This window comes from Trachypithecus francoisi, unplaced genomic scaffold, assembly GCF_009764315.1.
Source record: "Trachypithecus francoisi isolate TF-2019V2 unplaced genomic scaffold, Tfra_2.0 Lachesis_group15, whole genome shotgun sequence".
Lineage (NCBI taxonomy): Eukaryota > Metazoa > Chordata > Mammalia > Primates > Cercopithecidae > Trachypithecus > Trachypithecus francoisi.
The window spans coordinates 97,803,335-97,818,495 of record NW_022681460.1 but is presented as its reverse complement, the minus strand read 5'-3'; the positions used below and the strand labels follow the sequence as shown (position 1 = coordinate 97,818,495).

At 47.2% G+C, this 15,161-nt stretch overlaps 1 protein-coding gene across 2 annotated transcripts in view; it reads left to right on the top strand.

Moving 5' to 3' along the window:
- XYLT1 (xylosyltransferase 1) overlaps positions 1-15,161 on the top strand; it is a 375,752-nt gene that overhangs the window by 308,590 nt on the left and 52,001 nt on the right. For both annotated transcript variants that reach the window (XM_033235622.1, XM_033235621.1), the window contains one exon: positions 10,265-10,345. In XM_033235622.1, coding sequence (XP_033091513.1) covers positions 10,265-10,345 — 81 coding nt within the window. The remainder of the gene's footprint in view (positions 1-10,264; positions 10,346-15,161) is intronic.

The window sequence follows — 15,161 nt, the reverse complement described above, 5'->3', positions numbered from 1 at the left end:
AAAAAAAATAACGTCAAGTTTTATTTTAGATTCAGTGGGTACGTGTGCAGGTTTGCTCCAGGGTTATACTGTGTGATGCTGAGGTTTGGGGTATGAAGGCCCCCATTACCCAGGTAAGTGAGCATTGTACCCACTAGGTTCTTTTTCAGCCTTTGCCCTCCTCTTCTCCCTTCTCTAGTAGTCTCCAGTGTTTGTTCCCATTTTCATGTCCATGAGAACCCAATTTTTAGCTCCCACTTATAAGTGAGAACATGTGGTATTTAGCTTTCTGCTCCTCTGTTAATTCACTTAGGACAATGGCCTCCATTTGCATCCATGTTGCAGCAAAGGACATGATTTTGTTCTTTTGATGGCTGCACAGTGTTCCTTGGTGTATGTGTACCGCATCTTCCTTATTCAGTTCACCATTGACGGGCACCTAGATCGATCCCACGTCTTTACTGTTGTTAATAGTGCTTCAGTGAACATACAAATGCATGTTCTTTGACTACATTTGAATCAGGGATTTGTCCTTTTTACAGTTCTTTTGCTCTTGTCTCTTTTTGGATGAGTCCTGAACTTGGCCTTTATTCACTGTTGCTCTCCAATCCTGGACTTCCCTGATTGTTCCAGTAGGTGAGAAGATGCCGTCAATAAGGTCCTTGCGTAAACTCTCTGGTGTGTGGAGGAGAGAGCAGTGGCAGTGTCTCCTCCTCCCCTAAATAAGCCCTGGGGAAGGATGGGTTAGAATCCATTCACAAGATGGAAGGATGGGTTAGAATCCATTCACAAGATGGAAGTGAGAGGTGACAATGTGTTACCAGCCGGCACTCTCAGCGCCTCCTTGGCCTCGGCATCCCCTCTGGTGGTGCTTGAGGAGCCCTTCAGCTCACCACGGCACCGTGGGAGCCCCTCTCTGGGCTGGCTGAGGCCGGAGCTGCCTCCCTCTGCTTGTAGGGATGTGTGGAGGGAGAGGCGCAGGCGGGAACGTTCCGGCAGGCACGGGTGCAGGCTCCGCGGGCCCGCACATGGAGTGGCCGGCTGGCACTCACTGCCCAGGGTAGTGAGGGGCTTTGCACCCGGGCCAGCAGCTGCGGAGGTTGCACCGGGTCCCCCAGCAGTGCTGGCCCGCTGGCGCTGCACTCAGATTCTCGCTGGGCTTTAGCTGCCTCCCAGCAGGCGCAGGGCTCAGGACCTGCAGCCGGCCATGTTTGAGCTCCTCCCCCTGCGGTGGGCTTCCGCACGGCCTGAGCCTCCCGGACGGGTGCAGCCGCCTGCTCAGTGGCACCTGGTCCCACCAACAGCCCAAGGGCTGAGGAGTGTAGATGCCGCTCGGGACTGGCGGGCAGCTCTGCCTGCAGCCCAGGTGCAGGATCCACTGGGTGAATGGAAGCCAGCTGGGCTCCTGAACCAGATGGGGACTTGGAGAACTTTTATATCTCACAGGAGGATTGTATGTGTACCAGTCAGCACTCTGTGTCTAGCTAACCTAGTGGAGACTTGGAGGACTAGCACTCTGTGACTCTGTGTCTAGCTCAAGGATTGTAAATGCACCAAGCAGCACTCTGTGTCTAGCTCAGGATTTGTAAATACACCAATCAGCACTCTGTGTCTAGCTCAGGGTTTGTGAATACACCAATTGGTACTCTGTATCTGGCTAACTCTGTATCTAGCTACCTAGCACTCTGTGACTGTGTGTCTAGCTCAAGGATTGTAAACGCACCAATCAGAACTCTGTCAAAACGGACCAATCAGCTCTCTGTAAAATAGACCAATCAGCAGGATGTGGATGGGGTCAGATAAGGGAATAAAAGCAGGCTGCAGGCGCTAGCCAGTGGCAACTGGCTCCCGTCCCTTTCATTCTGTGGAAGCTTTGTTCTTTCACTCATTGCAATAAATTTTGCTGCTGATGACTCTTTGGGCCCACACTGCCTTTATGAGCTGTAACACCGCCAAGGTCTGCAGCTTCACTCCTGAAGCCAGCGAGACCACGAACACACCGGGAAGAAGGAACAACTCCAGACGCTGCCTTTAAGAGCTGTGACACTAGGCCGGGCGCGGTGGCTCAAGCCTGTAATCCCAGCACTTTGGGAGGCCGAGACGGGCGGATCACGAGGTCAGGAGGTCGAGACCATCCTGGCTAACACGGTGAAACCCCGTCTCTACAAAAAAATATAAAAATCTAGCCGGGCGAGGTGGCGGGCGCCTGTAGTCCCAGCTACTCGGGAGGCTGAGGCGGGAGAATGGCGTGAACCCGGGAGGCGGAGCTTGCAGTGAGCTGAGATCCGGCCACTGCACTCCAGCCTGGGTGACAGAGCGAGACTCCGTCTCAAAAAAAAAAAAAAAAAAAGAGCTGTGACACTCACCACGAAGGTCTGCAGCTTCACTCCTGACAATGAGACCACGAACCCACCAGAAGGAAAAAGCTCCAGACACATCTGAACGTCTGAAGGAAGAAATTCCAGACACACCATCCTTAAGAACTGTAACACCACGAAGGTCCATGGCTTCATTCTTGAAGTCAATGAGACCAAGAACCTACCAATTCCGGACACAGAAGGATGGGTTAGAATCCATTCACAAGATGGAAGGGTGGGTTAGAATCCATTCACAAGATGGAAGGATGGGTTAGAATCCATTCACGAGATGGAAGGGTGGGTTAGAATCCACTCACGAGATGGAAGGGTGGGTTAGAATCCACTCACGAGATGGAAGGGTGGGTTAGAATCCACTCACGAGATGGAAGGGTGGGTTAGAATCCACTCACGAGATGGAAGGGTGGGTTAGAATCCATTCACGAGATGGAAGGCAGGGAGAGGAGGAAACTTGCTGGACTTCAGATTTTACAGGAGCACAGGAAATACACACACACCCTGGACAGAGGTTCTACCTGTGTCAACTCCTGTTGTGCAACTTACACTCAACAAAAGTCCCCTGGAAGGGAAGTGGAAGGCTTCAGAAGGCAGCTGCAGTTTCCTGTTTGTTTCCGGCCTCTGTGTCTACAGAAATGGATCACATTCCTGAAGCTTACTCACCACGGGGAAAGCGGGATTGATAAGAGCTCAGGCTCTGGCCCTTTGGCACTGAGGTCTGCATCTCCCCTCCACCACTCATAAGACCTGGCACAAGCCGTGAAAGCTCTTCCAGTCCTAGTTTGTTCATCCGCAAATGAGTACCTCCTGGATGGGTTATTGTAAAATTAAAGAAGGACGAACCCTTAATACTTGATGAGCAACAAAGGGAAATCTTTCTGCAATTGTTATTATGAAGCATTTTCTCATGAGTACCCTGACTCTGGGATTCCTTCCCCGATATCACTCGCAGTTCATTGGGCGAAGACATAGGAAGGAGCATTCCTGGCAGAGGGTGTGGAATGGACAGAGATGTGGATACAGAAGTGGATGATAGGCCAGGCACAAGGCCTCATGCCTGTGGTCCCAGCACTTTGGAGGCCGAGGCGGGCAGATCATCTGAGCAGTATCTGTAATAGGGAGAAAATGGAAATGACATAAGTGTTCATCACTAGAGCATTGGCTATGCCTTTTTTTTTTTTGAGGTGGAGCTTCACTCTTGTCACCCAGGCTGGAGTGCAGTGGTGCAGTCTCAGCTCACTGCAACCTCCGCCTCCCAGGTTCAAACAATTCTCGTGCCTCAGCCTCCCAATTAGCTGGGATTACAGACGCCCACCACCATGCCTGGCTAATTTTTTTGTATTTTTAGTAGAAATGGGGTGTCACCATGTTGGCCAGGATGGCCAATCTCTTGACTTCGTGATCTGCCTACCTCAGCCACACAAGGTGCTGAGATTACAGGCATGAGCCACTGCGCCTGGCCGGCTATGCCCATTCTATAAGATCCTGTGCAACCGTTAAAAGGATGAAGTCGGCCTCTATGTGCTGATAAGACACAGAAGTGGCATATGTCATTACACAAAAATCCATGTACATACATGTTCCCATTTATATAATAACAAATGGATATGAATGTAATGGCATCTACCTCTTAGGGTGGTCATGAGGATTAAGTGAGTTAATAGATGCAAATACCACATAGTAGGCACTCAAGTGTTAGATGATGATGTTGCTATTGCTGGTATTTCAGTCTTTACCTTGCTGTGATCTAAGCTTTCATAATGATTTTAAAAGCATAGGAAAGGGTTACAATAGGCCCTGCTGTGATCTTGTTTTCTGTACATTGGGTTCATCACAGGAAGGTGAGCTTTTTGCCTCTGTGGAGTGGGCAGTTCTTCTGTGGTCGTGCAGCCCTCAATGGAGCCATGTGCCTGGGGTCACCAACTCATCTTCATTTGCTCAGGACCATCCAGTTTTAAAACTAAAAGTCCTGTGTCATGGGAACTCCCTCAGTCCTGGGCAAACCAGGAGAGTTGACCCCTTCCATGTGTGCCCCTAGCAGCCCAGTTGATTTAGGAAGTATACAGACATGTGGTTGTTAATGTTTTTAATGTGTAACAGGGAAAAAATAACATACAAGTGGTACATCAGAATGGAATATTATTCAACCTTAAAAAGGAAAGAAATTCTAAGATACGATACAATATGGATGAGCCTTGAGGACATGGTGCTAGTTAAATAAGTCAGCCACCAAAACACAAATCCTGTACAATTCCAGTTATGTCAGGTACCTAGAATAGTTTAAATAGTAGAGAGGAAGTAGAATGGGGGTTGCCAGGGGCTATAAAAAAAAAAGAGAGAAAGATAATTATTATTTAACAGAGAGTGTCAGTTTTGCAAGATGAAGAGTTCTGGAGATGGATATTGGTGATGGTTGCACAACAGTGTGAATCCATCTAGTACCAGTGAACTGTACACTGAAAACTGGTTAAGATGGTCTACAGACATACCACCCCGAACGCACCCTACCTCGTCTGATCTCAGAAAAATGATTAAGATGGCAAGACTCTCCAAAAAAAAAAAAAAGTACATCAAATATCATAAACATTGGTGCATAAGATGAAGCTAAAGTGGTATTTAAATTAAATATACATATAAAATAACTTAAAGATTATGGATACACTAGAAGCAGAAGTTGGGGAAACGCTGTTGTAGTCTATTCTCAGCTCAGATTGAAAGCGCCTCAACCCTCAACCTTCAACTTCCTCAACTTACCTGATTTCACAGTCCCTCATGCAACACCATAGTCTTTCCTTTTTTTTTCTTTTTTTTTTTTTTGAGACGGAGTTTCGCTCTTCTTGTCCAGGCTGGAGTACAGGGGTGCAATTTTGGCTCACTGCAACCTCCGCCTCCCTGGTTCAAGCGATTCTCCTGCATCAGCCTTCCAAGTAGCTGGGATTAGAGGTGCATGCCGCCACACCCAGCTAATTTTTGTATTTTTTACTAGAGACAGGGTTTCACCATGTTGGGCAGGCTGGTCTCGAACTCCTGACTGCAAATGATCCACCCGCCTCGGCCTCCCAAAGTGCTGGGATTACAGCCGTGCCCGGCCTCCCCATAGTCTTTCATGTGCATTTCTGCCTCACAGTGGCTGGTTCATTGTAGTCCAGGAGGAATAATTCCAGTGTCCCCTGGACTCTGTGCACACTTGGCAGCATCAGAGGTTTGAAATCCTGAATCCTGACATTTACAAAATCCTGCATGTAATTTTGGCTTTAGTCCTGTCGCCTCCACCATTGGACTGTGGGCACCTCTGGCAGGGTCCTTGACAGTATCCTGCAGTGGGGAAGGGGTTCTGGGGCACGAGTGCCAGGTGAGCACCAGGAGCCCGGAGAGGTGCAGTTGGTTTTGTGTTGGGCTCCTTCCTAGTGGAAGCTGAGCAGGCTTCATCTCTTGTCACATGCCACCAGCAAACAGGCATTGCTTGCTTGCCTCTGTGTGTCCAGAGCACCTTTTCCATACAGCATGGGCTCCTGGGCGCTATGGGAACCTGAGAACTCTGCCCTCTCTTCCTTCATAACTTAATGTCCAGAGCTGTTATATAGATAAGACATACACAATGGTACCATGGCCCTCTGGGAGCCAGTCCCTAAGTCTGACACCAGCTGGGAAGGGGCCTTGGACATCTCTTAAACTATGCTCTGCAGAACGTTCCATGGGTCTTATGCACAGAAAGCCTTCCAAGTTCAAATCAGGTTGGGTCTTTACACTGTTTTCCACAGTTCAAGGTGTCTTAAGCTTCTGATACTCAAGATGGTAATAATAATGCTATTATATAACAGCTGACATTTATCGTGGGCTTACTGTATGCTGAGTACTATGGCACAGGTATTAGGTGTATTGTTTTTATTTAATACTCTCAACACCTAAGGCTTATTGAAATGAAAGTAATTCGTTCATAGTCCGGGCTCTCCAGAAGAAACCGTGAGGAGCAGATAAAGATGGAAAGTAGAGAATTAACTACCGATAGTCATACTTGACTTAGAGCAATGCTTCTGAAACTTTAAAGGGCATATGCATCATCTGGAATCTTGTTTAAAAACACACTTTTGCTCAATAGGTATTGGCTGAGGCCTGAAGTAGGGCATTTCTAATAGCAGTGGGCTGCAGACCAGGCTATGAAGAGGAAGACATTATCGCACCTGTATTTTTTTTCTTCTGCACTTGAAGTGGAATACATTCTTTCATTCATTCACTCACTCATTCATTCACTATCATTTGTAGAGGCAGTCTCGTAGTAGAGAACACAAGCTGTGACATTTGTACCCAGATTCCAGTTCTGGTTCTGCACTTCATTAAATGGATGATTTCTCTGAGTCTTGGTTGCCCGTCTGTAAAATGAGAGTGAAATTCCTTTTGTTGTTGTTGTTGTGAGACAGAGTGTCACTCTTTCACCCAGGCTGCAGTGGAGTGGAGCGATCTGGGTTCACTGCAACCTCCACTTCCCAAGTTCAAGCAGTTCTTCAGCCTCAGCCTCCCGAGTAGCTGGGACTACAGCTGTGCCAGCCCACATCTGGCTAGTTTGTTTGTGTTTTTAGTAGAGATGGGGTTTCACCATGTTGGCCAGTCTGGTCTCGACCTCCTGACCTCAAGTGACCCACGTGCCTTGGCCTCCCCAACTGCTGGAGTTACAGGCATGAGCTACCACACCCAGCCGAAATTTACATTTTTTAGCATCGTTGTGAATATCAAATGCAATAAAATGTGGCAAAAGTCTTTTCCCATGGCCTTAGGGCATGGTGCACATTTAGTAAATGGCTGTGACTTGGGAGATTATTTTATTACTCATTTTTTTATTCACTTCCAACAAGATTCTCATGGCTCCCAGTAAGTTTATTTTAATATTTATTTCTTACTTATTTCAGCAGAGACTTCCCAGTGACTCCAATGGTGGTAGCAATGGGCCCCAGTTATCCTCAGGAAGCAGAGGAACTGGCATAGACCAAGAGACGTGATTTCTAATCATTTCAGCAAAAAGTAGGAGGAAATTGATGACGAGACAGATACAAGGGATGAACTGTGGGAACCATTTGGCAAATGACTCCACCAGGAAAGGGAAGTGAGAAATGTGCGTGAGTGGAAGAGAGAGAGAGAGAGAGAGCGAGAAACTGGAACGGGGTAAAATGTCAACAGATCGCAAGCTGTTAATTATCTGGAGAGAACTAAATATTATGTAGGCAATTATCGACAGGCGTCTGAAAGCAACAATAGGAGAATTTGGTCCTCAGCCAAGTTCCATCTCCCTTTTGAGAAGGACTGGGGGGATGGGCTTTAGCATTCAGAGCAGGCATTTCACACAGAGGGAGAGCAAGGGGCCCGGGCCCCTAGGAAAGGGGGTAGGCAGGGGTCCCCCCCCCCGCCCCACCCTTCCAGACAATCCATCAGGATCCTTTGCCAAGCACACAACGCTTGGCTTTGAAAGGCGGCTTTGCCCAAAAGCTCTGGGCCTGGAAACCTCAGCCCCCTCCTCATCCACCCTCCCTCCCCTAAGATGTCATCTTTTGAGACGATTTCATGTGGAAGCATCGCTAAGTAAATTCGCTAAATGCCTATTCATCCCCATCAGATGGGGACTCGGTGAAGCGGTAAATGTGAAAATGGCCCCAGCTCACAGCCCTGAAAGGCGCTTTCTGGGGTTGCCAAATGGAACTGCAGCCGCTGACCCTGGGAGGCCTGAGGCTTCACGAGAAGGGGGCCCAGGAGCCCCGGCCCGGCCCCTTCAATCCTCCCACTAAGGGTGCCTGAGAGGCCTTATTTATTATTCCAACTGCCGGGGACTCATTCAGAGGTTAACTTGTCCTGTATTCATCAGGACAACAATAATGAACTGTCGCAGAGAGTGGTGAGGGGGTTGGTAAATAAGAGCTGTTAAAACGCAGAGTTAGAATGGGCCTCTTTATGGTTTGGAGAGAAACATTGCTTAAATTTTTTTTATAGGCCGATTTAGTTTCCACCTCTCCCAGCGACTTATTAAAGAGGCCCTGTCCCCACAAGCTACAGGTAACAGAGTCGGAGGCACCAGTGGACTTTACCTTGGCATGCACGATGGGGTTTAACCACGCGGGAGATGCACCATTGTATGGCCACGTGGGGTTAGCCCTTTGCGAACATCCCTGGGTTCACCTCTATGCCCATCAGCAAGGTTTAGCTTTCCGTGTGTGTGCCGTATTCAACTCCCTGCAGACACACGGTGCCTGCCGCTGCTAGAATGGCTGGTTTTGAATTGGTGTTTATTTCAGTACTAGGATGGGACATGAGCAGCGCTCATTTTCACTGCAGCGTCTCTTAACTGCTTTGTGCCCCCTCCGCTGGAATTATGAGTTGGTCAACATGAGTCATCCAATGAGAGAACAGGGGCTTGGAGTGGCGAGACTGCGGAGGTGCAGGGAAATGAAGGAGGGGGTGAGCAGTAGGGGCAGCTCAGACCAAACCGTTGGGAGGCAGATAGAGCAAGTGCGTGCATGGATTGTACACCTACTGTGTGCCCTTAAAAGCCACCCAGTTGTCCATTCAGTATATATGCATGATGGACCTACTAGGTGCTGGGCATGTTTAATTCTCAACCTAGGTGCCTTCCGAGCAAGCTACCATTCAGTGAGGTTAAATGACATCCTTGGACACACAGCTGACTCAGTCATGGCGCTGGGATCTGTCCCCAGATCTTTCTCTTTCTGCCCAAGCATTGCTTTCTAAGGCACTGTCCTGCTTAAAGGTCTAGCTTCTATTATAAACCCAGAGATGTTTTTATTTTTTTTAATCTTTCTGCCCTCTTTTCTGTTCCTCCCATTTAAAACAATAGTTAACGCTTTCTTTCAAAGTAAAAGTTCCTAAGCAGAGAAGGCTGGTGATAAAGGAGCTGTCACATCAGCACCATTTACCTGTTTGGGTTTATTCAGCAGAAGAGGCGACTGCGTTTCTGGCAGATGGAGACCCGTGTGACTGCCTTTTAAAATACTGTCACAGCTGTATGCGCAGGCTGATTAGCTGTGACTACACTGCTAGTGCCGAGATTGATGGCGATAAATTTGGGATAACAATGTTGGGAACGATGTCTCTCATTTGTATTGCACTTCATATTTTTTAAAGCTCTCTCATTCAGTAGCCCGTGGTTATCGAGGACTTGGTATCCATCCATTCATTGATGCATTCATTGTGCAAAGTGCATTTGAAGGAGTCAGTTTGAACACACATCACTTTGATTCATTTATTTATTCAACAAACATTCATATAGCTCCTACTGTATGCCAGTGTTGAACAAATCCAGCTGGGCTCTGTCCTCATGGAGCTTACATTCTAATGTAAGCAAGGTCAATGCTTTCAAGTGATTATACAATAGTGAATTATTATAAACAGAGTGATGTAATAAAGGTGGGGAGAGAGGGGGAGGCAAGTACTACTTTAGGTTAAGGGGTCGGAAAAGGTCTCTCTGAAGAGGTGGTATTTGAAAGGAGACCTGACGACAAGACCAAGCCAGCAATACTGGGAGAGATTTCCCAGGCAAACAAATGCAAAGGTCCTGAGGTTGCTGTGTGTTTAGCTTTGGGCTACACACTGATGACTTGCTGTTGCCAAGCCCAATGCCATGCACTGGAGATTCCCAAACATGTAGAGCACTCCACTTGCCCTCAGAGTCTCCAGCATATTGGAGTATAGAGGAGAGAAATGCACAAACAGCCCCTTTTAACGTAGTGTGATAGGAGTCAGTGATGGTGACATAAAAATGGCAATATAAAGAGGATGCCTTATCAGCCCGTGTGCAAGTGATCAGAGCAGGTGCTTCGAGCAGACTGACATAATTGGTGAAACTTGGTTTCTGTGACGAAGATAGTACCCACGGTCTCTGGCCTGACTCTCCCCTTGGTTTGTTTCCACAGGACAAATGACCAGTTGGTGGCGTTTCTCTCCCGATACCGAGATATGAATTTCTTGAAGTCACACGGCCGGGACAATGCAAGGTAGCACCTCAACCCCCTACCCCTCGTGCAAAATGGAAGCGAAGACCTGAGCGATCATTTGGGGAATTTTCTAGGCTGGTTTCACGCAACCACAGAAAAGTTGAGGGTGGGAGAAAGGCTTGGCACCAGCTGTCCTTGGCCGTGTCTGCATGGGATCTGAAGTAGTCCCTCCCATGAGCCAAGGACAAAGATAACCATAGATGTTTCTCATGGTGTCACAGCCCTTTTGGTTATTTGCCCTCAAGGACTTCCACGAGTCCAATATCTTGTTGCAGTAACCCTTTCAGTAGGGCATCCACAGTTAATTCCCATTTTATTGATGGGAAGACTGAGGCCCATAATATAAGCAGTGTCCCCAGATTGTTCATTCAGCGAGTCATTCAGATACTTACCAAGCATGGGCATGGGCCAATCGCTGTTCTAGCCACAAACAAGACCAAGTCCTTCCTCTCAGGGAATTGACCTTGCAGTGGAAAAGAGTGTCATAGCAGCATGGACTTCAACCCAGGGGTCCTAATCCCAGCCCCACGTCCTCCTCACTCCCTCACTGGTGCCCAACACATCAGCAGGGTTTGGAGGCACCCAGAACCCCAACCCAGATCCTTCACACCTCTCATGCTTAAAATGAACAGTCAAAAAAATAGCATCTCTATAGTTCAGCATTGAGCTGAGCCCAAGTCTCCATGACCATCCATCAGCTGGAAGGGATAGGGTCTTGAGTGCCCCCTGTAGGTGACATCACATGATGGGATTCCCCATTCCAATAGAAACCGTTAAAGACCAGGCACAGTGGCTTATGTCTGTAATCCCAGCACTGTGGGAGGCCGAGGCGGGCAGATCACCAGGTCAGAAGTTCGAGACCAGCCTGACCAACATGGTGAAACCCTGTCTCTACTAAAAATACAAAAATTAGCCGGGTGTGGTGGCAGGCGCCTGTAATCCCAGCTACTCAGGAGGCTGAGACAGGAGAATCTCTTGAACCTGGGAGGCGGAGGTTGCGATGAACCAAGATCGCACCATTGTACTCCACCTTGGGTGACAGAGCGAGACTCTGTCTCAAAAAAAAAAAAAAAACATTGAAAACCAGTCCAGGGTGACTCTGACATCCTGGGGTCTTGGTCTAGCATTAAACTTGGCAGTGCTTGGGATAATTTCAGCTTGTTAACGTGCATGGTTTAGCTCTCAGAGTGTTTTGTTTCATCTTGTTTTCATTCAGGTGCTTTGTTTGAAAATTAATAGCCCTATTTAAAAACAGCAGTATTTCCTATGAAAATCCAGATTTCTAACCAGTCTTAAAAAATCTGAAGGTCGATTAAGTCTGTGCCTGAATTTTCTCATGGCAGTTATTTCCTGGATCTTAGGTCGCTCAGTCCTCACCTGTCCCCGTTCCCCAACCCGGCCCCCGACCACATCTCTGTTTGTAATCTCTGCTTTAAATCTCTGCCGTTGCTGGTGGGAGTGTTGTTTTGGCTGTGTGACTCAGTTTACCCAGTTATCCACAGCAGGGGAGGAACAAAAGCAAGCAGGTAGCTCCATCTCCTGAGCTTTTAAAAAGTAATCCAGCTGCGTGCGGTGGCTCATGCCTGTAATCCCAGCACTTTGGGAGGCCGAGGCGGGCGGATCACCTGAGGTCTGGAGTTCGAGACCAGCCTGGCCGACATGATGAAAACCCATTTCTACTAAAAATACAAAAATTAGCCAGGTGTGGTGGTGCACACCTATAATCGCAGCTACTTGGGAGGCTGAGGCACAAGAATTGCTTGAACCTGGGAGTCGGAGGTTGCAGTGAGCAGAGATAGCACCACTGCACTCCAGCCTGGGCAACAGAGCGAGACTCTGTCTCAAAAAAAAAAAAGTAACCCTAGAATCCTTGTGTTGTATCATTTTTCTAGATTGAAACTTTGATTTCATTCTGCTATTTATGGATTGTTCCTGCCCTACTCACAGCCTACCTTCTTTACATTAAAAAGGAGGCCCCTTTCTGCAACACCTGAACTCGAAGATGCTCTGGTTGAAGATGCTCTGGAAATTAGCACAGATTAGTTTACTACATTCAGGCCACTAAGTAGAGAGGCCTGGCTGGATAAGTCGGAAGAATCACAGCCACTCTGTATTGTGTTCCTACTAAGTGGGCCCTTTTTGTATAGGATCCAAATTTATTTTCACAGCCACTCAATGCAGCTATAAGAATTATTCTCCCCATTTGTCAAGCTTCTGGAGTTTACTTGATTTTTCTGAAGATCACGCACTGGTTAAATGCTAGAATTTGAACCCAAATTTTTCTGGCCCCATAGCCACAGGAGCAAGGTAGGGCTGGGCAAGGATTCCATGGAGGTAGTTAGTTGTCAGAAGTGGCTCAGATATTGGTGTTCCCCACCCTCAGGTAGAGAAGGAAAAACCCTTTTTCTTCTCCGGATAGCAGCCAATAGGTGATTTGTGCAAACAAAGTTGCATCTCAAGAAAGGGTCCCGTTGTAAATGTATTAACTTGTCTGTGAATTAAGTTGTTTCAGCCCAGTCAGGATTTATTCTCTGTGCACTGTTTGTCAGGCACTGTGATAGGAGCTGAGTATAGCACTAGTTAAAAGCAGAGACTGCGAGGTTACACCTTCTGGTTTGGAATTCGGATCTACCGTGTCGCATTGAATGAATGACTTCACCTCTCTGAGCTGGTTTCATAATATTATATGAAAATATTACTAGACCTATACTCATTTGGTCATTGTGAGGATTAAATGAGATGCTACATGTGTAGCGTTTGGCATAGTAAATGTCTATGATGACAGTGATGTCAATGATTATGTCATTGCTATGATGAGCATAGAACTAAATTGTTGCTGGTAGGAGAAAGAAACAGATGGAGAATGGGCCTGAATTGTGCCTCTAGGTGCCTGAGTACATTTTGTATAATTGATGTGCATCCATAATTGACAGGTGGTACCCACATGTTGCGGGACAGCATAAAGAAATCTCAGGCTAAGGAAACATTACTTACTTCTCCCTCCAAGACCCTAAACCCAAAGGTCTCTTGACAGAATAGCTCACAGGTTCCAACTCTTGAGCATGAGTTCCCAGCTGGGATTTTCTCATTTATAGGAAGTTAGGGCAGTAGTTTAGCATTAATTTAATAGTAAAACAAGCCAACGCCCCATTCACTGCCACTTTCCTCTTTGTTAGCTGTGGCCTCACCTGCTGCGTGAATAAACCTACCTGTAGCCCATCATCCGTGGTCCCTCCCAAGTGACCAGAGGTGGGCATGGCTCGGCTCACCTTTCTTCACTGGTGGTATGTTAGGGAGAACTCTTTTGGTGGGAAATGACAGAAACCCAGCTCAAACTAGTTTAAGGGTAAAGAACATTACCAGATCAAGTAACTAAAACATTAGGGCTGACTTCAGGTATGGCTAAATCAAGCCACGCAAATTATATCATCAAGCCCAGACTCTCTATTAGTTCTGTTTTTCTGTGTGTTCTTTTAATTTTCTGGCACTGAGTGGGGATTATTGGCAATATATTAACCTCCTTTTATAGATAAGGGAACTGAGACTCAAAAAGGTGAAGTGACTTGGTCAAACTCACAGCACTCGTGCCCAAGTGAGTGTTCAGGGAGTCCAAGCTCATAATTCTCATGTGATGAAGCCTCTCTGTGTTCTAGGTCTGCTTTCTTCCAATGCACTGGTGACTTGGAGACAGCTACTCTGCTTCTCTTGACTTCATTTTCTCCCTTTGAAAAACAAGGGGGTTGAATGAGAAAGTCTCCAAATTTCCTTCCCGTTCTGATATTTCATGTGTCTGGACCAGCCCTGGTAAAAGAGGAGGTGACAGACGGAGATCTTGAAAGACAGAGAGATGGGGAGGAACAAAAGCAAGCAGTGAAATACAGAATAGGCCTCAGGGTGCCTCGGTTTTTAATTCCATGTAGCTCCTAATAGCAGTGTTGACCTTCTGTCTTCATCTGCAGCCTTGAGCAACCAATTTGGACTTCTGGCTCCCACTGTGAAGAGATGGCATAAAGGCAAACTAGTATTCTAATAGCTGCCAAATTGGTCCTGATTGTTTCTATTATTAAATGAAGGGGAGGGTTGTGTTCACTGTTCCTCCTTGCTTTCCTCCAAAAGTAAAGTCTCTAGATAGATTGCAAGACAGGTAGCACAACTGTCATTTTCCCAGGCAGCCTCAGCAGGGCTTGCAGAAGCAGGTGCCCGCACATTTACTCTCATCCTGAATAATCAGGTCTTTGGAAACGTCCCTGCAAGTCTCTGGCCTTGGCTCAGGGAGCATCAGAGAAGTTTTTCAAATCTCTGAAACCTGTTCAAGTCTCAGTGTGTGGGGACAGGACTCTTCTAGGGAGCTGGAAAGTGAAAATTGGAGTTTCTCTGGGACTTTTCCTTCCCTGGTTGATCTAATTTCTCCACTTCATCCAGGGTCACCAGGGCACCTATGTTAGCCCTGGGACACAGTGTGTGAAGTGCAAGAGCGTAGATGCTGTAATCCAGCCGCCTGGGTCGAAATGCCAGCTCTTCTAGACCACAGCCATGGGACGTCAGCAAATGGCTTTGACTGGCCATGCCTCTATTTCTCCGTCTTTATAAAATTCAAATAATGATAATGGGAATGGGGAGATGGAGCATCCTCAGCGACCACGGGAAGACCCCAAGCTGGGCGCATTCCAGTACATTTTCTCATTTCACCCTCATTTAGCAGGTGTTACCCCATTTCAGAAATGAATACAGCTGAGATTGGAGAGTCGCTTTACCTTACTCAAGGCCCTACAGCTAGTGAATGACAGAGCTGAGATGGAACCTAGTTCCGTCTGAC